This window comes from Hippopotamus amphibius, chromosome 12, assembly GCF_030028045.1.
Source record: "Hippopotamus amphibius kiboko isolate mHipAmp2 chromosome 12, mHipAmp2.hap2, whole genome shotgun sequence".
Taxonomy (NCBI): Eukaryota; Metazoa; Chordata; class Mammalia; order Artiodactyla; family Hippopotamidae; genus Hippopotamus; species Hippopotamus amphibius.
Genome location: NC_080197.1, coordinates 85,163,684 through 85,186,665, shown reverse-complemented (window position 1 = coordinate 85,186,665; position 22,982 = coordinate 85,163,684). Strand labels below are relative to the sequence as shown.

At 52.3% G+C, this 22,982-nt stretch overlaps 1 protein-coding gene across 1 annotated transcript; it reads right to left on the bottom strand.

The window, feature by feature from the left end:
• Nucleotides 1-2,707: 2,707 nt before the first annotated feature.
• On the bottom strand, nt 2,708-9,298 carry LOC130832802 (keratin, type II cuticular Hb3). Its single transcript, XM_057701638.1, has 9 exons — nt 8,918-9,298; nt 7,122-7,330; nt 6,008-6,068; nt 5,791-5,886; nt 4,958-5,125; nt 4,590-4,715; nt 4,117-4,337; nt 3,398-3,429; nt 2,708-2,895 (listed from the first exon to the last, which is right to left on the bottom strand). Exons 1-9 carry the CDS (start codon nt 9,296-9,298, stop codon nt 2,708-2,710), a joined length of 1,482 nt encoding a protein of 493 aa, XP_057557621.1.
• Nucleotides 9,299-22,982: the final 13,684 nt, after the last annotated feature.

Genomic DNA, 22,982 nt, shown 5'->3' with positions numbered 1-22,982 from the left:
ATTAGTGCCTAGTTTCGCTCCCTGGATGTGGTTCTCCTCTGCTCTTGGCTCTATCCTTTGGGATCTTGGCTCTGCCCCTGCATCATCCTTTCTTTTCCGTGATAAATTGCCCATGCGTTCTTCGGCTGCTTCCTGTCTGTAAGAGGTTAGGAGCCCAGAGGCCTCTTTTCATTTTGAATGGTCTCTGTTCCTTGTAGTTAGAACAGGCATAATTCTTTTAAAATTTTTGTAAGGTATGGGGTTGGGGGTGGCTCAGGGACTCAGGGCAAGAGGCTCTAATAGAAGGCGAGTATGCACTGTCAGTCCTGCCTGATCACTTGAGCTGGTAGGTGGAAGGCAGGTGCTCTAGCTCCAGAGGTGTGGAGCCTCCCTGGGCTCCCTTAGGTGGCACTTGGATGACCTCCCAAGGCTGGTAGTCCTTACATAATCCTCCTAAAGTCCCTGGGAAGGTGGTGTTACAATCCCAGAGCACAGTTCAGAGTCACTTCCCCAGGAGGTCAGAACTGAGAAGGCCCCTGTAGGGCCTCTGGCCAGCCCTCCATTGCAGGGTGTTCAGGGTCCCTGAGTCAGAGCAGGGGAGGAAGGAGTGGGGCGGAGGGGAGTGATGAGAGACACTGAGAGATGGGTCACAGCCAGATACACAGGACTGGCAGGCCATGGTCAAGAGTCTGGACTTCATCTGCTGAAAGGTCAGATCTGCGTTTTGTAAAGATCGCTCTGGCTGCTGCATAGTGTGGACTGGAAGGGGAGACGAGCAGGACTGCAACCAAGATGGTAGTGGCCGGAACACAGGTGGTAGTAGCAGAGAGAAGGAAGAGTTGGATGAGAGGGGTACTTAGGAGGTAGAAAAGGAACACACTTGGGGATTAATTGATTTTGAGGGCTAGGGTGCAGGCCTGGATAAATTGTAGAAGTTCAGGTTTGGGCAACTGTGTTGATGATCTCGACAGGAGAGGCAGGAGCAGACGCTGGTTGAGAGAGTGGGAAATAGGGAGTTCAGCTGGAAAGTCTGTTTGATTAAAAGAGTCTCCAGGACAGCTAAGTGGAGAGGTCTTGGAGGAACTGGGGCAAGTGGGTCTGAAGCTGAGGAGTAAGGTCAGAGTAGCAGGAGAGCCACTGGGACTGGAGCACAGCTGGAGGATTTGAGCCAGAGAGGACGTTAATCCTGGTGGGAACTGAAGGCAAGAGGCCGATGTGATTGCCCAGGGAGTGTGTGCAGAGCAGCGAGGGAAGGAGCCCGAGGCACGTTCACACTTGAGGGCCAGGTTGTCAGGGTGAGGGAAGTGAGCCACGGAAGAGCTGAGAGTCTGGCTGGAGACTCAGGGCTGAGTGACAGGCTGGCGACTCAGGGCTCGAGAGCGGAGGGGGCAAGGGCGATGGGGAGCAGAGGGGGCTAGAGTGAGGAGTTGAGGGGGCCCTAGAGACCCCAGGGGGGAGTGAGGGAAGGTGCTGGGTCCTCCTGAGACAGCATGGTGAGATGGGTAGAAAGGTCAGGGCCTGAGGAAGGACCAGCCCTGGGGCTGGGGTAGGGCTGAGCGAGGGGAGAGGAGGAGAAGGCCAGCGAGAAGGAAATGGATGGCACAGGGGGGGCTATTCCAGGCCTGGTGCTTCCGGAATGGGGTTAGGGGCTCCTCAAGGTCTTCCTCCCAAGACCTCCCAGGCTCTACCTGAACAGAGGACAGGGGAGGTCAGGCCATGCAGAGGCGCAGAGGAGCCATGGCCTTGGAATTGAAGCTCTGAGGTATCTGGTCCTGAGGACAGTGAGTGGGGCGGTTGAGAGAGCAAGTGGACCGTCTCCCCTCACCAGCTACAGGGCTTTGGGGGGAGGCTGCTCCGGCTGCTGGAGAGGTGTGTGTATGGGGGTAAGGGGCGTGTGGCAGGGGTCTCACCTCCCCTTGTTTGATGGGCAGCAGTGAGAATGGTGTGGGTGGGGGTCCAGCCTGACACAGGGTGGCCACGTGAGATGGCTGATGGCACTTGTGGTAGTTTTTGTTGTGGGGAGCTGAGTGAGGGTGTGCCCAGAAAGGGAGATGGGAGGGGGAGGAAAGGGGACCAAAAGCACACATATGCATACACACACACACACACACACACACACACACTGCCTTGCAGCAGATCCCATGCCCTCCTCTGGTTCCCTTTAAAACCAATCAGAGGACTAAGTCTCCAACTACCCCAGACCCAGAGGTGTGACTAAGGTGGAAGGTTGGCACTGCCTGGCCAGGGAAGGCTGGCACTGCTGGGGGCAGGCCCTGCAGGTGCACAGGTTGAGAGCAGGCCAGAAGCACCCCAGTCCTCAGGCCACCTGCCTTGGCTGGGGTGCTTACCAATTGGTGGACAGGGGCTCACTCCCAGGAAGCAAGACATCACAGCACAGAAAGCGGGTCCCTCCGTTTATTGGAAAAACAGGGACAAGAGGCCAGAGAGTTGAGGGAGGCGGTCCAGGAGTGCTCCTTCCTGGGAAAGAGAGCCCTTCTTCCTGGGTGGGGCCAGAGGCCAAGACAGCGGAAGGGAGAGGTCCCTTCCCAGGCAGCATCCCCTTCCAGTGGGAAAAGACAAGCAGTGAAGTGGCTGATGGGAAGAGTGTGGTGTATTCTCAGGACACAAGGGGGACAGCTATCGAGGCACCGCTGTTCTCAGCCGGTGGTGGGGGCAGTGGCACGTCTGGCAGGCAGAAGGGGCCTCTCTGGCTCTCCCTGCGGTCGGCCTAGCACCTCCGCAGGCCGCAGGAAGCCCCTCCACGGGTGGTGTTGAGCTGGCCACAGGGCGCGCACAGGCCGGTGCTCACTGCCACGTTCCCGCCACAAGGGCCGCTGCAGACGCTGCCCGTCACCGGCCGGGAGCCGGACACGCAGAGGTCCCCGCAGACCACCCCGCCCCGGGAGCTGCTGACACCTGCGGGGACAAGGGCAGGGTCAGGAAGCCCGGCTGGTGGCCACCCTACCCGGCTCCCTTCCTTTGGCCTCTCTGATCTGTGCAACCCGCCGGAGAAGGACACCAAAGCCCTCAGCTCTAGTTCTGAAGGTGTGGAAGGAACCTTAGCCTGGGAGGCAGGAGCCCTGGGTTCTGGCCCTGATACCTACTTGGTGACTCTGGGCAAGTCCCTTCCTCTCTCTGGGCCTTAGCGTCCTCACCTATACAAAGGGAGGGTTGTACTGTGTGACATCTGAGGTCCCTTCCTGCAGTGACATACTATTCTTTCCCCTCTCCAACCTCATTCCTGCTGTGAGGTTCTTCCTGTAAGCTAACTTCAGTCCCTCCTGCTGCATAACCAACCTACTCCCATTTACTGGGGGAATTATTGGAAATACTCCTCCCAGTATCTCTATATATTCATAGCCAGGACATTCTCGTTGCCCAGCCTAGAATTTTCCTTTTCAGGGCTCAAGATACTTACAGACATTCACAGCTCCAGTGCCTTCACACAGCCTGAGTGCAGAAAAGGTGAGAAAGGGAGAGAGAAAACAGGTCAGAATAAGATCCTCAAGTTTCTCCTAGGTACTGGGATGGGTCATCTCAGGGCTATTTCTGGCCCATATTCATGCCCTTGTGTAACTTTTAAAGTGACTTTCTGGCAGTTGCAGCAATGCCAGGGCACACTACTTGGCAAGTAGAGTATGGGCTGGATTTCAGTTCTCACTTGCCCCTCAGCTGGCTGCCTTTGTGCAGTGCACAGCCAGAACAACCATACCTGGCATGCCTGGATGGGCTCAGCTTTAGGAAGGGAAAAGTCACATGGGCAGTCACATGAGGCTAGGATCAGAGTTTGGCCAGCATCTCTATCCTAGGGTAGGGTGACTGCCTAGGAACCAGGCAGGGAGTGGATCTTGCAAGAGCTGAGGATGGAGTAATTTGAGGATGTTCTGAACTGAGAGGCAGGGTGCATAAATTCTAATCTAATCTGGGCTCTCTGGGACTCTAGATATCGCAGTGGCACTGGCCTTCATTTCTTCTCTGTGTGCTATGACCAGATTCTAGTCCTTTGCGATGTGGGTTCCAAAGATCCCAGAGTTTAGCTTGGGGCCAGTTCCTGGCACTGAGACTGGTATGTAGAAAAATCAAAAGTGGGCAGATCTATGTAAGTAGAATTCTTGGGGCAGCTGGGATAGACCTCACCTCTGCTCCTCGCCCTCCAGCAGGCGCCTGTAGGTGGCGATCTCGATGTCCAGCCCCAGCTTGGAGTTCATCACCTCCTGGTACTCCTTCACCAGGCAGGCCATGTCCTGCTTGGCCTTCTGCAGGGCCTCCTCCAGCCCCGCCAGCTTGTACTTGGCATCATTGAGGGCCGCCTCGCCCTGCTGCTCCACCTGGGTCACTGCGGCCTCCAGCTTGGAGTTCTAAGGGCCCAGAAGAGAACAAGGTGGCTTATGGTCCCTGGGTCCCTGGGTCCACTTCCTGGATGTGTCCAGTCTCTCCCGGCCAGATGGGATCAGCCCAGGAACAGGCTTCTCTCCTTCATCACCTGGGTCTCCCTGAGTGATCACACCCTGGGACTCTACTCATGCAAATGGGCTGGAGAATGAATGGTGAGATCCAGCTGGGTGCACGCACTGCCTGTGGGACCCTGTGTGGGCCTCAAAGACTCCTACCTGGCACTTGGCATTCTCGATCTCGGCCGTCAGCCTCTGGATCATGCGGTTCAGCTTGTTGATCTCGTCCTTCGTGCGGCGCAGGGTCTCCCCATGCCGGGTCACCGTGGTCTTGATCTCCTCACACTGGGGGGGAAGCAGAGAGGCTCATGGAGCTCAGGATGGGATGTCCCACCCATTCAGGACACCACAGATGATGTGCAGGTTGTTCAGTGCTCAGCCTGTGCAACCATACATGGCAGCCCTGTCCTGCCACTGCATTTTCACCACCTCCAGGGATCAGAATCCCCAGATGAAAGAAGCCTTGTTAATATATACCTCACATCTCTCCCACCCTGTATAGGAGGCAGGGGTCCTGGGCCACTGACCTTGCTGTGGTACCAGCTCTCAGCCTCAGCCCGGCTGCGGCTGGCAATGTCATCATACTGAGCCTTGATCTCAGTGACAATGTTGTCCAAGTTCAGGTCCCGGTTGTTGTTGTCCATCTTGAGGATGACCGAGGTGTCTGAGATGTGGGCTTGGAGAATGCGGATCTCCTATGAAGTGGGAGTCAGGAAAGAGGAAGGATAAGCAAGTTATCTGGGCTTTTCCTCACCTGCTGATGCCTATAACTTCTTTTTTTTTTTTTATTATTTTTTTTGGGGGTACACCAGGTTGCCTATAACCTCTTTAGTCCATCTGGAGCCAAAGTCTCTTGTTTGGAGCAGACAATGCCTTGATGAAATTGCATCACTTTCTGTAAGGATAAGAAATCCCTTTTAGAAGAAAGTGCAACTGCTTCTCGAATGCTTGCTTTGGGAAGTTTTCAGGCCCATGTGAATCTTGGCAGTGTCCCTGCAGCCAGCATGCTGGGGACACTTCCTAGAGGTCCAGACCCCTGTGTGTGGGCCCATTTCATGTTCTTATGGACAAACCACATAAAAGAAGGCTATGGGCTGTCAGAGAAAACCTGAGCCAGAGAAAACGGGGTTGAGGCTGTGTGCCTGTGCTTTGGTTTCCCAAGGCACAAGCATCTTGGAGGTCACCCTCTCCCGCCCCTTACTAATTCTGTCCCTTTTTACTTCTCTGTTCCTCTGTCTTCTTTCTTCCCTCTCCTTGCTTCCTCTAAGCCTCCAGTCTCAGCCTGGGTTCCTGTGTCTGTAGGCCTGGGGGTGTCTAGGCAGGGGGTCAGGGGTGCCCACTAAGGCTAAGAGCCCCTCACCTCCTCATATAGCCGCCGCAGGAAGTCAATCTCCTGGATCAGGGTCTCCACATTGGCCGCCAGGTCCGATTTTTGGAGGTAGACGCAGTCCACGTCCTGTGTAGGGTTCAAGGGACTGTGAGGTTCAAGGGTGCTCCGTGGGCTTGGCCGGAACGTGGCAGGGGAGAGAGGATGGGATGGTCAGGGACTCAGGGTGGAGCTTCGCGCAGGCACTCACCTTTTTTAGCGCCACAAACTCGTTCTCTGCTGTGGCCCGAAGTGCAACTTCTTCTTCATACCTGATGAGGGCGGGGAAAACAGGACCCCGTCTGAGCATGCAAGCAAACAAGCCTGATTCCTAGCCCCTCCCCTGTCTCCAAAAGAAATGGGGCAGGACCAGGAAGAAATCAGGCGGCTGGTCCAGGCCTCCTGGAATACACGGGAGCATTGAAACAGCCACCTTCACATCACCTCTGGGTCTCTGAGCTCCTCAGTGGAGGGGGTGTTGGTGGTGGCAGGACCTGATGGAAGCTGTGTGTGTGTGGTTGGGGCATGGGAGCTGCCTCCTTTTCTCACCAAGGTCTCCATTTCCCTTTCCTCTGACCCCTCGCCTTGTCCCTTGTTTTGCTACAGGTAGTGGGATCTCCCCTCTGTCATTCCCCTTCTGGCTCAGCCAAGAGGACCCAAGCCTGCCACTTCCTCCTGCTCTGTGGGCCGGTCAGCTCAGAGCCGGAGGCAAGGGGCATGGTGGCCTGGAGAGTCCATGGCTGAGGGTGTAACTGAAGGGAAGTGGCCAGCCCTGGACACCGGATCCCTTTAGAGTACCCAGGGTGTGCCTTCGTATCCTATGTCACACTTTGTAGCTGGGGGTCTACGTCTGTGACTCTGCCACGCCTGCCTCCCAGGGGACTGTAAGCCTCACAAAAACAGGGACGGTGCCCATTGCTTGCCCCTGGATTGTTAGCACCCGGTCCAGATCTGGCTGGAACCTGGTAGGCACTCAGAAAGTGTTAGCTGAGTGAAGGAGTGAACTTAAGGAGAAGGTCCAGGGCTTCGAGGGCTAGCCTCAAAGGGATCAGGAACGTTAATACTTCTGGGGTCCTGAGAGAAGGGTCTGCTGGATGGAGAAAGGGAGAGGACATCATTTCCCTGACCTGCTGGTAGGAAGGCAAGCTGAGCTCTATCCCCAAGGGGCCAGGACCCACCCACGGGACCCGTGCGCCTCGAGGAAGGACAGGGGGTGCAGGCTCTTCCCTGTCCTCAGGCAGAGATCCAGCCATAGGTCCCGATGCTCCCCTGTGCTGGGAGCCTCCTTTAAGCCCTTTCCAGAGCCGGCCCCTTCCTGCACTCACGTCTTCTTGTAGCCCTCCAGCACCTCCTGCACGCTGTTGAGCTCCGAGGCCAGCCTCCCGCCGTCGGCCTCCACAGTTGCGGCCTCCCGCCTCAGCGTCTGGATGTAGCCCTCGAACAGGGGCTCCAGGGTGCTCTCACAGCACTGGCGGTTCTGGTAGAACTGCAGCTTGGTCTCCAGCAGCTTGTTCTGCTGCTCCAGGAAGCGCACCTGCCGCCCAGAGGCAGAGCCTGAGAACCTCTTCTTGCAGGACCAGGGGGCAAGAGGGTGTCCCAGTACCAGGACCAGCAGGCCCCCAACTCTCTGACCCAGAGTCCTTCTTGGCAGGGGTTATGTCACCTCTCTCAAAACCACATTAGGGCTTCAGTGGCTCACCCGGAAGTGCTTCCTGTGCGCTCATTTCAATCTCTTCTCAGGTAATGTATCTAGTATCATGGAACGCGCTCAGCCACGCTGAGCCAGGCTCTACTGCGGCTTGTTAATGACGGGCCCAGCGCTTCACCCCTATGCCGAGTACTCACATCACCATGAGGGTTTAATGAGAAAAGCACCAGTGCGGAAAGACACCTGAATGCATAACAGCTACTATTCCCAGACAGGTGTGATTGTCGGCGTGCAAATGAACAGGCCAATCTTTTTAGAAAGGCGGACTGTAGAAGTTAAATAATAAAGTATCTGCCAGTGACTGAAACCCTACAACAACCATGCAATTAGGGTAACAGTCACCTGGTAGTACCAGTGCAGGGATATTGTATGCACCAACCTCCTCATTTTATAGGTGAGGAATCGAAGTCCCAGGGAGGTCTGAGATCTCATAGTGGCAGAAGAACTCAAACTTTGATCTTCTGCCCTGCAGGGGGGGTGCTTCTCTTACTGTAGTAATCACTGACCATTGTGCCCAAGGAAAATTTCACATCCACCTCCCTGCCATGAGGTTGGCCCACCACCCCCATTCAGATCCCTTTGTGTAATAACTTTGCTACATCCCTGGTAAGTCCTTTCTTATGCTATCCTTGATCTCTCATGCTGTTAGGAGTTCCAGATTTTTTTGGCCCTTCCCGGTGGGTATCTCTTTAGCATGACTTCTCTCAAGCTTGGCTCTGGAGAGCCCTCCCTGGCCCCAGAACTGCTTCCTCAATGAAGCTTTCTCCCCTGGACCCTCGAACTGCTGCCACATGGTGGTTGCCTGGATAAAGTGGAGAAGACTTGAGCTGGACGCTGATGTCTGCAGGTGGTTTCAACCAAACCACGTACTGCCTTCCTCCCCATAAGGCCCGGGAGAGTAGGGACTGTGTCTAGCACTCACCCCTGGATCCCGAGCCCCAGGCACAGTGGCATGGACAAATCACCCAACCCCTGCTCAGCTGCCAAGTAACCGCTGGTATAGAAACCGCTTTGTGCGATCCAGGAGATTGCCTCTGGGCAGTCCTCTAGTATCACACTCACCAGCCCTGTCTGGACACAGGGAGCAGCACCTTGCCATATAAGCAACTGTTTGGCTTCAAATTCATTGAGCACCCACACAGCAGCCCTTTGCTCACAAGATGTTCTTTCTCAGCACTAGAGATTCTTCTCTTAATTCTGTTTCTGTGTTTTCAGTGTGTCTCCTCCATTAGACTAGGCAGCTTCTGACCCTATCCTTGTCTTTCTGTTTTTCTGTCTGTGTCCAGGAGGTATGACTGCCTCTCCTTTTGGACCAAGGGCTTCTATGGGCCTGTCTCTGGCTTCTTCCTCAGGGCCTGGCTGGAGTCCTGAGCATGGATGGGGTTCAGGAAAGGTGCGATCAAGGACACCCACCTTGTCAATGAAGGAAGCAAACCTGTTGTTGAGATACTTGATCTGCTCCTTCTCCTCGTGCTTCACACACTGTGCATTGGGGTCGATCTCCAGGTTGAGGGGCGTGAGGAGGCTCTCGTTGACCGACACGGTGGTGATGCAGGGCGGGCTGGGGCGGGACACGCCACCAGAGCGGTACCCGAAGCTGCGATAGGAGCCGGCGCGGAAGCCCCCGCAGAGGCTGCGGCTGCCGAAGCCTGCGGTGAGGCCGCGGTAGCAGGAGATGCCGCGGTAGGGGGCGGCCGTGATGCAGCAGCGGCCGGGCCGGGGCCCGCAGGCTGAGACGCAGCTGAAGGCGCGGCTGCCAAATCCAGAGCCCACGGAGCTGAAGCCACAGGTCATGCTGGAGACAGGGAGGTGTCTGGACAGTGAAGAAGCTGTCAGAGGACGGAGCCAAAGGCCTGTGCTCCCGGGCTGTGGCAGGCCCTTTTATGCACCAGTGCAGCTGGCAGTAAAAGGGGCAGCAAAGACACAATAGCTGCCTTTTATTGGCTTGGCATCACCCCATCCTCTTAAGAGCCAGCCTGTTTGCCTATTCAGTGTAGCTGTGTCAACAATCCTGGCTGCAGGCCTGTTTCATCTTCAAAGCCCTTTACTAGCTTCCTCATTGCCTCTCCCCCTCCCATTGCTACTGGAGACCTCCTGGAAGCATGTAGTTGGACTCCAGGCTCCAAGTGCAGGGAATGGGTACAGTGATGTGGGGTGGAGCCTGCTCCCCGAATCCTTTTCTGGAAGGGGCATAGCTGGGCTATGGGCCCTAGACCTATGACCTGGCCTTGGGGTAGAGTGGCTGGCCTGTCCCAAGGAGGGGGCTGTGTCCCAAATGACCTCTTGTTCTGGGCCTCTTTGCCTTTTCCTCTCTCTCTTGAAGCGTGTCCCTTTCTTCACTGTCAATATGAGCTTCTCCTAACCTGTTCCTATCCAGAGCCTAGTCAGTGATGGGGGTCAGGGGAGAGATTTGGGAGGGAGCGTGGTTCCTGCGCTTTGGGTATTCCTAGGAAGGCAGGAGCCATCGGGCACCCTCTGGGGCATGGGAGAAATGGAGTCAGAGGGTTCAGGAGAGAACCAGGGCCATTCTTCAGAGTTCTAGGCATCACTCCTGGTGAGCCAGGGAGCAGGAATGGGAGTGGAATACCCCAGAGCTTCAGGAATTAATCAGGGGAGGCTTCTTTGAGATGGGTTTAAGGAGGACTGGGGTGGGGTAGGGGTAGGGTTGGTGGGAGAGAGGAAGGGGTTCAGTTCTGATCTGGAGACTGTGTCATCACTTACTCTCTCATTCATTCAGTACTTTGTTATTGAATGCCAACTATGCACTAGGCACGCGTTAGGTTCTGAGAATCTAGCGGAGACTGGAGGTGTTTGGAGGTAGGAGAGGGTTGGTACAGACACCAGGGTACCAATGCTTGTCCAGTGGGGAAGTGGGGAGACCACACGGTGGGGGGAGGCCCCTGATACCCAGGCTGAGTTAGGGTCTGATGTGGGGGAGGGAGTCCTTTGGGTTCCTAGCAGGGAAACTGAGTGATGACTGTTGGTGTGTACACACCAACCGGGAAGGATGAAAGGTGCTGGAGGTAGGGGAGGCCACCAGGGTCCTGAGATGGTATCATTTCTTCCTCTCAGAGGACCCTCAGGGTAAGTGGAGGTGGGGGCTCATGTGGCTGTCCTGAAAGCCAAGTTCTCTTAGTTTGCCCCTCCCCCCTTTAGGCTTGGACCACTGATGGCTTTGATGGGTGGACAGTGGGACCGAGCCAGAAGGTTCCCCTAACCCGAGGATTTGAGCCCATAAACCCTTCCGAGCACGTGTCTCTTGACCTTCTTTGTACTTGAGCGTGACTCTTCTGATAGACCAGTTTCCTGACCCGCCGCAACCAAATGCTGACCCAGTTCTGGGCTAAAAATAGCTTTCCATGCATCCTCCCAGAGACTCACCTTTTGCCTTCACTACTGCCTCCCCAGGGTGAGGGAGGCCCCGTCTTTCCTGGGAGGGCAGGGGATGGGAGGGCTGTGGAGATCTGGCAGGGCTGGGCAATATCCACATGGACCCTGAAAAAAGGACCCGCCCAGCCCCTCCTCTTGAGCCCTATCCATGGATTCCCACAGACTCCTGTGTCTGGGGTGGGGACCCCGTGGGTGTGAGCTGTAGGACAGGAGTTTCAGCTGTGAGAAACACGCAAGGAGGCCAAGCCTGGGGGCTCAGGGGTGGCTGATTCCAGCTGAATGGCCTGTGGGATTTTTGGAGCGCTTCTGTGGATGGTTGGTCCTTTCCTGGTCAGACTTTGCTGGGTCAAACATCTGCCAAGACAGAACCAGCTGGAACTGGTAAGCCTCTGGAAAGTTCTCAACGCATGTCCAATGGTTACGTGAGATTCATTCTTGGTCAGATGCTGAAGGATGCAAGACGGCAGCTCTTCCACGAAGCATTTCTCTATCACCACGCTGGGAGCTGTGCCTCTGTGCTCTGATCCTGCTCACCGGCCCCGACCCAGCGAGCTCAGTATTGAGTTGGACTGTTCGTTGAGGGTCTTTGTGTAGACACACCCCTCTCTCTGGGGTTGGGGGAGCCGGGAGTGTACCCAGGCCCCTGTCCTGATGGGAGATGATGGTAGTATGGAGTCTGGTGATAAAAAGCACGGTTGGAAGCTCAGCTCTGCCACTTACTAGCTTTGTGACCCATGACAAGTTATGTTTCCCCAGGTTCCTTACCTGTAAAATAGGAGTGGCAATCCAGGCCTCGCTGCCATGTTGGGAGGATGAGGCAGCCTGGAGGTGGGAGGTGTGCACCCCACCCCCAAGGACCAACAAGGTGACTGGCCTGGGTTACGTGCAAGCCAGCAGGACCTTGCAAAGGGACAGTGAGCATCGGCTGTGAAGTGTCATCCTTGCACGAGCAGAAAACAGCCGGGCAGCTTTACGAGGGACTCACGGCCACCTCAGAAGGCTTTAATTAGAGCACCTATTTATAAATGGCCCGGAACAAAGCGAACTGAGACCTGCGAGTCCCTTGAAGACAACTGTAGACAGGAAGCTGACAAAGGGACAGCAACAGCCAGACAGGCTGCTCTCTTCCACCTGGGCTTCAGGCTGGATTGGGTCCCACCCTCAACACAGGCTTTAAAGGTTCTGGCCGAGTCCCAGGCTGGTTCCGTCGCCAAGGCCCGTGCCCTGTGCCTGTCCTTCACACAGCTGGCGTGGGTCGGCCTGCGGGCTGACCTGTTCCCGCTGCCTGGGATGACAGCTTGCCCTGTAGCGCTGGTCCTCGGGTTCCTGCCCACCTCCCTGGGGTTGCAAGCATCACCAGGCCTCATTCACAACTGTGTGGTTTTCTGGTGGTCGCCTGCCCGTCTGCCCGGCTTTTGACACGTGGATGCCCTGACTTTGGTCATTTCTTCTTGCCTTTATTTCCATGAGCCTTTAAATCTTTTTTCTTCTTCTTCTACTGGGGGTAGAATCATTGGGTTCAAGAAGACCGTCCTGGCCCGGGCTGTGCCTGTCCACAGCCTATGTGGCCATGGAAGCTGTGGTGAAGTAGAGGATTTGAGAGTCAGGAGATGTGGATGCAAATCCCATTTCTGACTCTGACTAGCTGTGTGACAAGCTAGTCCATCTCTACGTGCCTTGTTTCTTCATCTGTAAAGTGAGGACTGGAACATCGGCCTCCTGGGCCTCTGTAAGGATGAAACACAGTGGTCTTTGTGAAAACACCCGAGGCTGACCCAGGACGGGAACTGCTTCTCCTTTGCCTGCTTTGTTCTCCAACCTTGCCACCTCCAGTTTTGCCTCCTTGACCTTGAACTTGCAACACACTGAGGCCTTCGGGCTGGAGCTGATAAGTTGTGGCACCTTCACGTACTCCCCAGCTGTTTATTCTGTCCTCCAGGAGCTGACTGCCTCGCTGGGTAGATTTGGAAATAGGTACAAGTTTAACACGTCATAGACACCTGTTTTTCAAGGCAGTTTGTGATTGATCATCAGTTACCTGACAGAGTGCATCTCTTGTCTGTTTCAGGGGCTGAGCTCACTGTGAGCTGGTGCAATTGGTGAGGCTCTGTGAGAAAGGTTAGACTTGAGCTGGGTTTTGAAGGATGGGGAGGGCTTGGGAAAGTCAGAAGGGTGGAGACACTGCCAGGCGGAGAAAGGCAGAAAAGCACAGGACTATTCAAAAGGTGGTAGACGAACACTGGTGGAGCTCAGAGAGTGAAGGATGAACTTCGGGCTCATTCCAATGAAGACTGGGAGCAAGACAAGGACGCCCGCTCTCAGTGCCATACCTGACATATTGGAGATCCTGGCCAAGAAGGTAAATATGTACAAGTATTAGAAGAGATAGGACTGGCATTATTTGTAGACAGTGGGATCAGCTACATAGAAAATCCAACAAAAATCAACCAATAAACTCTAGAAATAATAGGATGAGTTGAGCGGTGCTTCTAGTTACAAAAACTGGCAGTGTTTTTCTGCATGAGGGGCAACCAAATGGAAAATAAATAGAAAAATAAAGATATCATTCCTAAAAGTGATAAAAACAGTGGCAGTTGTAATATAGCAACAAAGTATTCATTCAGTCTTTATGAAGAATAATGCATGGCTTTATTATAAAAAAATACAAGAAAATCTGATTAAGCAGAATTATATCATATTCAGAAATAGTTTGGCCTGATATTCTACAGATATCAATTCCCTCTAATTTATACATATAATGAAATAAAATTCCAGCTGAATTTCTTTTGAAGGACTTGATAAAATCAATCTAATTTTTATGCAAAAGAATAAAGTCCATTTATAGTAAAGTCAGTTATGAAAAAGGAAAGCAATATTCAATATCCTGTATTAAACCATAATAGAAAAGAATATGAAAAAAAAAAAAAGAAAGAAAAAGGAAAGCAAAGAGAAAGTCTGAGGATTAGAGAGCCACAGTAATAAAAAAAATGTCTAGTACCTGTGTGGAAGCAGGTAAATGGACCAAGGGACTATTGGGACAGAAGAGAGAGCTCAAAACAGGCCCTTTAATATAAGGTCAACCTGGTATTTGATGAAGGTGGCAGCAGACAAAGAGCTATCTGTTCAGCTGGTGAAGATAAGTAAAAACACACCCACTGTATAGACCCACTGTATGCAAAGCCTACGTAGAGCTGGAGTCCAGTTTGTACCATATACCATGGGGGACATTGGATGAATGCAAGCCTTGGACATGAAAGATAAAAGTATAAAGCAAACAGAAGACTATGTAAGAGAATATCCTTTTAACTTAAGGGCGGGGAAAGACTTCTTAAGCAAATCTTAAAAATCAAAACCACAAGATAAAAAATAGATTGACATGATCACATCAAAATTAAGAATTCTACTTCAATGAGAGGCTATAGAGAAGCAGTTAACAGAGAGTTGATAGCCTGGGAAAAGCTTAACATCTACAATATGTAAGGAACTCCTACAGAACAACAAGTCAAAGGCAAGAAACCCAGTGGAAAGCTAGCCAAAGTCTGCATAGACAGTCCCCCAAAGAGAAAGACCAAATGGCTAATAAGTGCATGAAGAGAGGATGCTCTCACCAGCTCCTAGAAGATGCAGACTAGAACTATGAGGTATCTTTCTATCATCAGAATGGCAAAGATTGAAAAGCTGGTGCTACCAACTCTGGGTGGAGAATTGGAGAATGGGGACACTTGTGCCCTGGGGATGGGTATGTGGGCCAGTGCAGGCATTCTGGAAAGCAAGTGGATTTAGGCACAAATCCTGGATAAACCCTAGAACCCAGCAACCCCACTCCTGAGGGAAGTCCAACCGCACGTCTGAGAGCAGTTCTCACGTAAGCATGAGACAATTTGTGGTGGCACTATTTATAGCAGAAGGAAGTGGGAGGCAGCCTAGATGGCATAAAAGATGATAAAAGTGTATTATGGAAGTTAGAAGCAACAAAACTGATGTACTTACAACATAGTGTTGAATTAAACAATATCAAAATCCTGTGAAAGCACTGCTAGTGTGTATTTGGGGAGGACATTACATGCATACAGTAGGTGCCCTTGGTGAAGAGAGTGAGAGGAAGGATGAGAAATGAGGGGAACAGATGCACAAAACAGAGAAGGGCCCTCTGGGGGCTATGAGGACACCGTGCCAAGAACTGGACAGTATGACGGACTCAACTCTGCCCAGGAGGCCTAAAAGAAAAACGGAAAACAGGAGGTGAGAAAGAGAGCTTCCTTGGGGTCAGCCTGAGGACCGGGCTGCGGAGTCTTCAGACGTCTTCCACTGATCATTTGGTGCCTGGGAAGACATGTCTTGCAAGCTGATTTTTAAAGTGCTGAAACTGACAAGGCACAGGAAGGACCAGAAGAAGAAGGCCTGCTACACAAGGTCTGTTAGGAAGTTAACATGGTGGGGGTGATAGCTGGGGGTTGCCCAGGGAGGGGACACCATGGGGTACTGAGCACTCAGAGGGAAGATTCTGGGAGAGTGAAAAAATCCAGGCAGGGGAGAGCCAGGGAAGCCACTCTTTGTGTCCATCAACCTGGGAAGGCTTCCTGGAGGAAAAGGGCTATCCCCCATCATGGCATGGGTGCCTTTGGCAGCCAGGCTAGGGTGCCCTCTAGGTGGAGAAGTGTGGCAGTCCTGGCAGTCCAGGAGTGTCTTCTCTAAGGCACCTCTGCCCCAGAGCAAGACTCACTCAGTCCCATGTGCTCGTCTGAGCCACAGACCTCAGGGTTTTGGTCTGTGAAATGGGTTGCACGTCATGCTGTTATGATGCAGCTGATGAGGTCCTGGAACTAGACAGGAAAGGGATAGTTATAAGTGTTTCTGGGCCAATTTTTTTCTTCCTGTTTGACTCCTGAAATTTCTCCTTCTCTGGCAAGCCCTCTGAAATGATGGAGTTGGGGTACTCCGGAGGACATCGAGTTCCACCGCACCCTCCAGGCAGCTAACTGCCTCTCTCTTTCATGGACCAGGTTGGGCAGCCCTGGAAGTGACCTTTAAGCAGTGGCCAAAGCTAAGTGCCCTATCACTGCAGCCTCCTGGTTGTCCTCACCTCTTTGGGCACCCCACAGCATCAGCCCTGTCCCCTAGCAGCCTCCCTCAGCACCTGTGAGTACAGCTGCCTCACACATCGCCTCTACTCTTTCCCCCACCCCGAGATAGAAACCAAACCTCCGCTTCTTCAGGGCTTCTCAGGGCCCCAGGTGCCCTTGACCCCTATGGGATGCGGTCTTGGCCAGCAGTATCCCTCCAGAAGCAGCGAAAGGGCTGAGACCGAGCACTCTTCCCCCTGTATGATCTGAGCAGCAGAGGGCCAGAGTGGCCACTGCTCTGGACACTGTGTGTCCGTGGGTGCCGCCTGAGGGTTCAGGAGCTCCTTGAGACAGAAAAGGAGCTGTCCCTGCTGACTGCTGCTCAGACCACAACTTCAAAAGTAGAACAAATGTTGGTTTTTAAAGCTGCTAAGTTTTAGGGTGGTTTGTTACACAGCCACAGCTCCTGGAACAGACACCTCGGCTGGATTCCATAATTTACAACCACTCTTGATTATTAGGATCATCTTATTCCAGAATTTAAACACTCTAAATTCATTGTAAGATTTCAGTCTTAAGCTCTGCTCAAACCTATTCTCTCGCCCCACTTTTAAACGACCTCCCTGCTGCCCAGCCAGCGTGTTTACAGCTCTGATGGCTTGGCTGGATGGGGCAGGCTCTCTCATCACACGCTTCCACCTCCTTCTTTTTGGAGATTTTCAATATGTGTTGTATCAAGTGGAAGTATGTCAAGCAGAGCTCTGCCTAGGTGACAGCGGGTGGCGGATGCAGGCTCCGTGGCCGCCTCTACAGTTGGGTGGTGGCCCCACAAGCCTGTTGGAAGGTTGATTCCTGTGAGGTCCCCCAACACTGGTGCTGCTCCCAACACTTGGCCACATCTTGCCCTCTGTGCTGCTGGGAGCTGATAAGACTGTGGCCCTTCCTCAGCTATTCTCCCAGACCATCTTTGGGGCCTGTGACCGCGAGGAGTGGTGGCCAGATTCAATACGTAGCTCTTAGAGCTTGGGAACTAACATCCTTTTGTGCTGAGCTTTGGGAATTGGCTGCTCTTCTGGGGCCCCAGGAAAAATCCCCTGGATCTCCAGTCCTCATGCAATACCACAATGGATATCTTAGGTTATTGTATGTCTGTCTCATAGCTTTTTAGCAGGTACTTCACCCTAGAAATCAGAACAGCCTGTGTCTCCCTCTCCCGTCAGATACAGGAAACTCAAAGCTGTTCCCCCAGGTCCCCTACCTTCTTCCCCGGTGATGTGATGCTCTTCTGATAATCCCACACCTCAGAAACTCCGCTGCTGCCTCCTACCTGCCTGGGATGTGACTGTGCCCCTGCCCTTCTTGTCCTGGTTCCAGTTTCTTATTCTGTGCTGGGCTGTCTGTCCTCTCCCCATTTCAGCATGTCTCACTTAGCTTGAAAGCATCTTAGAATCAGGGATCTAAGCCACAGGCAGGAACCTTCTGGTGATGTGGAACTGTGAGGGAAGGAGGTGTTACACTTAGTAAAACTTTAAATACTTGAGAATTGACCCCAAACTTCTGCATGTATGGAAGCATTTCTAAGTCTATTACAGATCCTGTTGCATTAAAGTGATGTGATATTGCCCCAGTGGCTCAGGGTCACAGGGACCATAGTGCAGTCCCTCCTTTTACAGAGTGGGGAACGGCTCAGAGAGAGGGTTAGTGGGTGTCCTCGTGCCCCACGGCCAGCTCAAGGCTGAGATAGAAACGGAAATGCCAGCTCTTGGCTGTGAGGCCAGTGCTCTCTCCCCGATGTGTGGCTGCCTCATTTCACATCAGGCAGCAGGAGTGACCGTGCTCCTCGGTACAGGGCCTCCCTGAGTGTGACACTGTTTCACAGCCACATGTAAGGAGACCTGCACACCGACCCCAGGCTCGTGTTGCACACCAGAGGGAGTGCAACATGGGGAATAACTTGTCTCCAGGCTGAAGGACCCCACTGTCTGTGCTATTTCCTAGTACATGTTGGCTTGAGATGCCTGTGAGACCCCGGGGGGATATCACAGCAAGGCTACCATTTACTGAGTGTGCAGTACATGGTACTCACTGTGCTGAGTGCCCGCACGACTGTCTCATTGAGTTTCCTCCATATGCAGGGCTGGGATCAGTGTCGAGACGCTCAGGGAAGGGTGTCTCACACGATCCCTGCCCCTCAGTGGTCTTTTTTCTTCATTCTTGATGCAAAACCGTGCCTTGCCTGGCAAGATGGCTTTACATAAGATCCCCAGGGAGGCAGAGTTTGCTTTCTACCAGGTGCCCAATTGCAAAGCCTTTCCCACAGGTGTTAAGTGCCAACCATCATCCCTGTGGCATGTTGGGGACGTGCTGAGTGCTTGTCATGAAACCAGGGAGAGTTGTGACTGAATTGGTAGTGCCAGAGTTCCAGCTTGGGCTGAGACCCCCTGTCTTGGCCAGGGAAGTTTTTTTTTTTCCCTCTGATTGGATTCGTGCAGCCAATAATGAAACCGATGCTGAGACTGGAACAGCATAAGCTTTTTTCAATGGCCAAAGAATGGAGAAGCAGGAACCTAGTTCGCGAGTCAACTTCTCAGCCCAATTCGGGTGAAGACACCAGATATATAGGAAGGCCAAGGTAAAATGGAGGGATTTAGAAACAGTGGGAGAAATATTCATGAGTTATCTAAGAACAGGGGTGTGGTTTGGACCTGAAACTGATGCAGCTCTCCTTTTCTGGTCTGGCATGGGCTTTTCCGGTGGTTGTCATGGCAATCATCCACTGTCATGGCTCTGGGGGTGTGTCATGTAGCATATGCTAATGTATTACGAGTATAATGAGGCCGAAGGTCTACTGGAAGTCAAATCTTCTGCCATCTTGGACCTAGTTGGTTCTAACCAGTTCTTGTTTTTCTCTTTGCAGCTTCCTCCTGAACTTTAGATAAGAATCATTGGTTTCTATTCAATGGAGGGGCAGGGGTGTGATTCTGGGGTGACAGCCTGGTGACATAGAGGCAACTGAGGACTCCCATCTCTGGCTCTCATGTCCAGCTTCCTCGGGACAGTCAGCCGGCGTGCTGTGGGGCCTAGGAGACTGGGCTTGGGCACCAGACAGACCCGGCTCTTCCCCTGACCTGCTGTCGCACCTTCGCTGAGCCATGGAGGTGAGCCTCAGTGACCTCTCGAGTGAGTAGAACATGTCGTCCAGGCACTGTCATTAGTGCCGATCACTAGATGGTTCCAGGTCTCCCCTATTCAGAGCATGTGTCAGGGTGGCACTCCAGACCTCTCTGTCCCTCTGCTACAGCAACTGGAGCTGTTCCAGGTGATGGTCACTCCATCAGTGACCGGAGTGAGTTTATTCAGAAGCAGAGTCCTCAGCCGACCACAGTGGATGTTTAGAGTGAGTCTAGTGGTTTTCTAGGTAAAGAATCTGGCCAGGTAATTCCTTCAGGAGCTGACTATAGTAGAAGATTCAAACTGAGATCATCCCTTCTGGATTTTTTTTTTTTGTGTGTGACACCCTTATAACGTTGGTGATGTCAGGAAGAAATATAAGTATCCTTAAGTTGCTGACAAAACAGAGAGACCCTTCTGCATTCCTCTCCTCTTCTAGGTTCTAGCATAGAAGATCACCAGCTTTCCTCTGGTGATTCATCCAGCATCTAACACCCACAGGCTTGCTCTGTCTATGCCAGACAAGGGTGGAGAACTACAACACTGATCAGAGCTGGGGTCCCTGAATAACTGCTGTACTGACCAGCTTACGCCCTCAATGGTGTTAAGTGAGCAAGGGATAAACTCTTACTGTATGTGAGCCATTCGGTGATGTGTGGTGGGGTGGAGGATGCGGTGGGACTGATCTACCCTGGGTGTAGGCCATAGGGGTGTGTTTTTTGGTAAGGAATTTAAAAAACAATAATAAAACCGTCTAAAAATCAGTTTGTTCTTATTATCACCAAGCACAAGCAATTCTAAGCAGTCAGTGACAGAGTACTCTTCCCCACCAGCGTGCACTGCTGCCACCCTCCCCCTCTCTGCCCCCACCTTGGGGATCCACCACTGGAGTGATTACACATATTTCTCACCACCGCCCCGCCTCACCCCCAGCAGTTAACCTTCTTTATAATACAGGGATACAGGAACGCACTTAGTAATCCCAGAAGTTCTGCCATCCCTGCACTTAGGTCCTCCTGGGGAAAGAAGGCTCAGATGCTCATCTCTGTGACCTGTGACCCTGGCTGCAAAATTAGCACCATTAGGTCAAAAATTTGTAACTGGGCCAAAGGCACCCATGCCCAGCCTGGATATCGGGGAGCAAGCCAGGCTCTGTGAGAGACTCTGCCCAACAGGGGTGCTCCATATGGGATGCGGAGGCACTAGATTAACGCTCTTCTGTGCCTTTGGGAGTAACCACGTGAGGCCCCACCTGAGAGAAGGCAGCAGGAGCCACTGCTGAGATGACACCATGCCTGGGTCACCAGAGATGCTGCTGGTCCTGAACAGCGGGACGCCTTCTGCCATGAGTCCCCGTACATCCTGGAGCGACGCGATGCTGCTGTTGGCTTGGAGCCTGTCTCCCTAACGCCCTCAGCCTCCGAGGCATCCGTCATCACCTGAACTGCCGGGACATGCGTCTTCCTTAAATCCTGAACAAGCGCAACAGATATAGGCAATTAACCAAGATGGAATATTAACAAAAGGAGATAATTATAAATTCCCCAATTGTTGGGCTGGAACTCAGGACTTAAAGAACAGTTGTCTTTATATAGAAGAAACAGCTTTAATGTCAGGGGAGGAAGTCACACTGAAGAAGACATTTAAAAACCCCATAGAGTTAAGGAAGGATGTATTTCAGTGAAAAGGAAAGAGAAAAAGAAGCAAAACTGGATGGAACCAACCATCTCATCAGAGGATGGAAATGATGCTTTACAAACACAGATGGTAAGACTTGAGTATCATTGAATGAAGGATTTCATGTGCTGGACACCTGCCAGGTACCTGAACACAGACACTAAGAGCAGGGTGTCTGTGATTCTTGGGGTCCCTCCTGTCTTCCAAGGGTGGAGGAAACCATGAGGCTTAGTGCCTTCCTGGTCCAGGAAGCCCTGGTTGGTGGTGTGAACAAACCTAGGGGGAAGGCACCTGGTCCCTTGCCACTCCACCACAGCAAGGGAAGGACATTTTTGAACACACTCACCATTTAACAAGGCTTCAGAAAACTATGTTTTAAAATTAAATTTAAGGAAATTATTGAAATAATTTCAGAGACCCTAAGAAGGAATAGAAAGTGAAATTCTGACAATACCGTCATGAATAATTTTAATGAAAAGAGACAGAGCCAGGCATGCAAGGAAATCAATGTCGCTAAAGAGACAGGTATTTGAACCCAGGTTTTAAAAGGTTACCTTCACAACGGTTTGAAGGCAGGTCACATAATTTCAGTTCTAAAGATAATGAAGTAGGTTTGCTCGTTTTCCCCAAGTGATGCTTGGGACCAGAAGCAGCTCAGGTGCACAGAGGTCAGGAGTGGGACACAGTGAGAAATAGGCCCTTTGGCTGTGGAAGAGAGTGAAGCATTTGTATCTATCTATCACCTACCTATCTATCTATCTATCTATCTATCTATCTATCTATCTATCTATCTATCTATCTACCTACCTATCTAGTGTACTTAGCATGGGACCAGTGGAATGATGAACTCTAAAGGATTCCTGACAAAAAGAAGACTCCAAGGCTTCTTAGGAAATGTTGGAAGGCATCTGGTCTGACGCTTGCATGCTCTGTTGAGAACACTGGGGACAAGAGAGGGTAGGTGACTTGTGCCAGGCTGCAGAGTCAGCAGAGCCAGGGGGAGCATTTTTGGCACTGATCTTGGCATTTTCCTCACTGCATCACTGCTTTTCTTTGTTGCAGAGACAGGTTTACCCCGCCTGAAAGCACGGAGACATCCTTGACTCCTACCCTTCTCTCATCCTGAATCCAATCTGTCAAGAAATTTGGTTGACTCTTCAAATTTCATCCCAAACTGGCCACTTTCACACCCGCCAAGGCTCCCTCCCTGTACTAGGCTCTGCCATCTCCTGGGGTTTCTGCAGGACCTGCTGGCCCTTCTCCGTCCTTCCTCTGTGGCCTCCCCTGCAGTCTGTTTTCCAGGCAGCTGTCACATCATGGCGATCATCTAACACATCAACTTGTGTGCGTCCTCTGTACGAAGCCCCTCAAGCTCCACACCACCCTCGAGGGGAGCAGAAATCCTCGCAAGGCCCACTTTCCCCCAAGATGGGGGTGAAGCCCTCTCCCTGTATCTCCCAGACTTGCCCACACTCGAACATGCTCTTTCTCCTCAAACCGGCCTCCTTGTTCCTGGAGGGAACACACCAGGCCTGTTCGTGCCTCAGGCAGCTGCCCTGGCTCTTCCTCTGCCCACATGCCTGGTCCCCTTACCTCCTCAAAACCTTTGCTCAATGTCACCTTCTCAGTGCAGCCTACTCAGATCTCCCTGTTAAAATTGGCCCCATCTTTCTCCCAGCTCTCCTGATTCCCCTTGTCCTGTTCTATTTCTTCTTTCCGCAAGACTTATCACAATCTAATACATAATTTATTCATCTATTAAGTTTATTGTCAATCTCTCCCCATGGAACTGAAACTTACAGATATATATGTCTCTGTGTGTTTTATTCACAGATGCGTCCCAAGCTCACAGCATGATGCCTGGCACATAGTAGGTCCTCAATAAATACTTGTTGAATGTAAGAAACATACAGAGACCAGTGTGAGACAGGTCCCTTCCGGAGCATCTGTTTTGAACTGCAGTTTCTATCTTGCGTCTCTTGATCAGCGAGTCCAGGTGGAGGAGCAACCTCGCCTTCTGGCCCCGGAAACTCTTTTCCCCACCAGTCAGGGCTGGTGCGGGAGCCGTGCCAGCAAGGGGTGAGGCAGCCGTGCCGCCGTAAGAGCAAAAGGCTGGAGTCAGTTGTTTCTGCAGGAATTCAGTCTGTAGGATCTCCTCATCCCATCCTTGGGGCTCT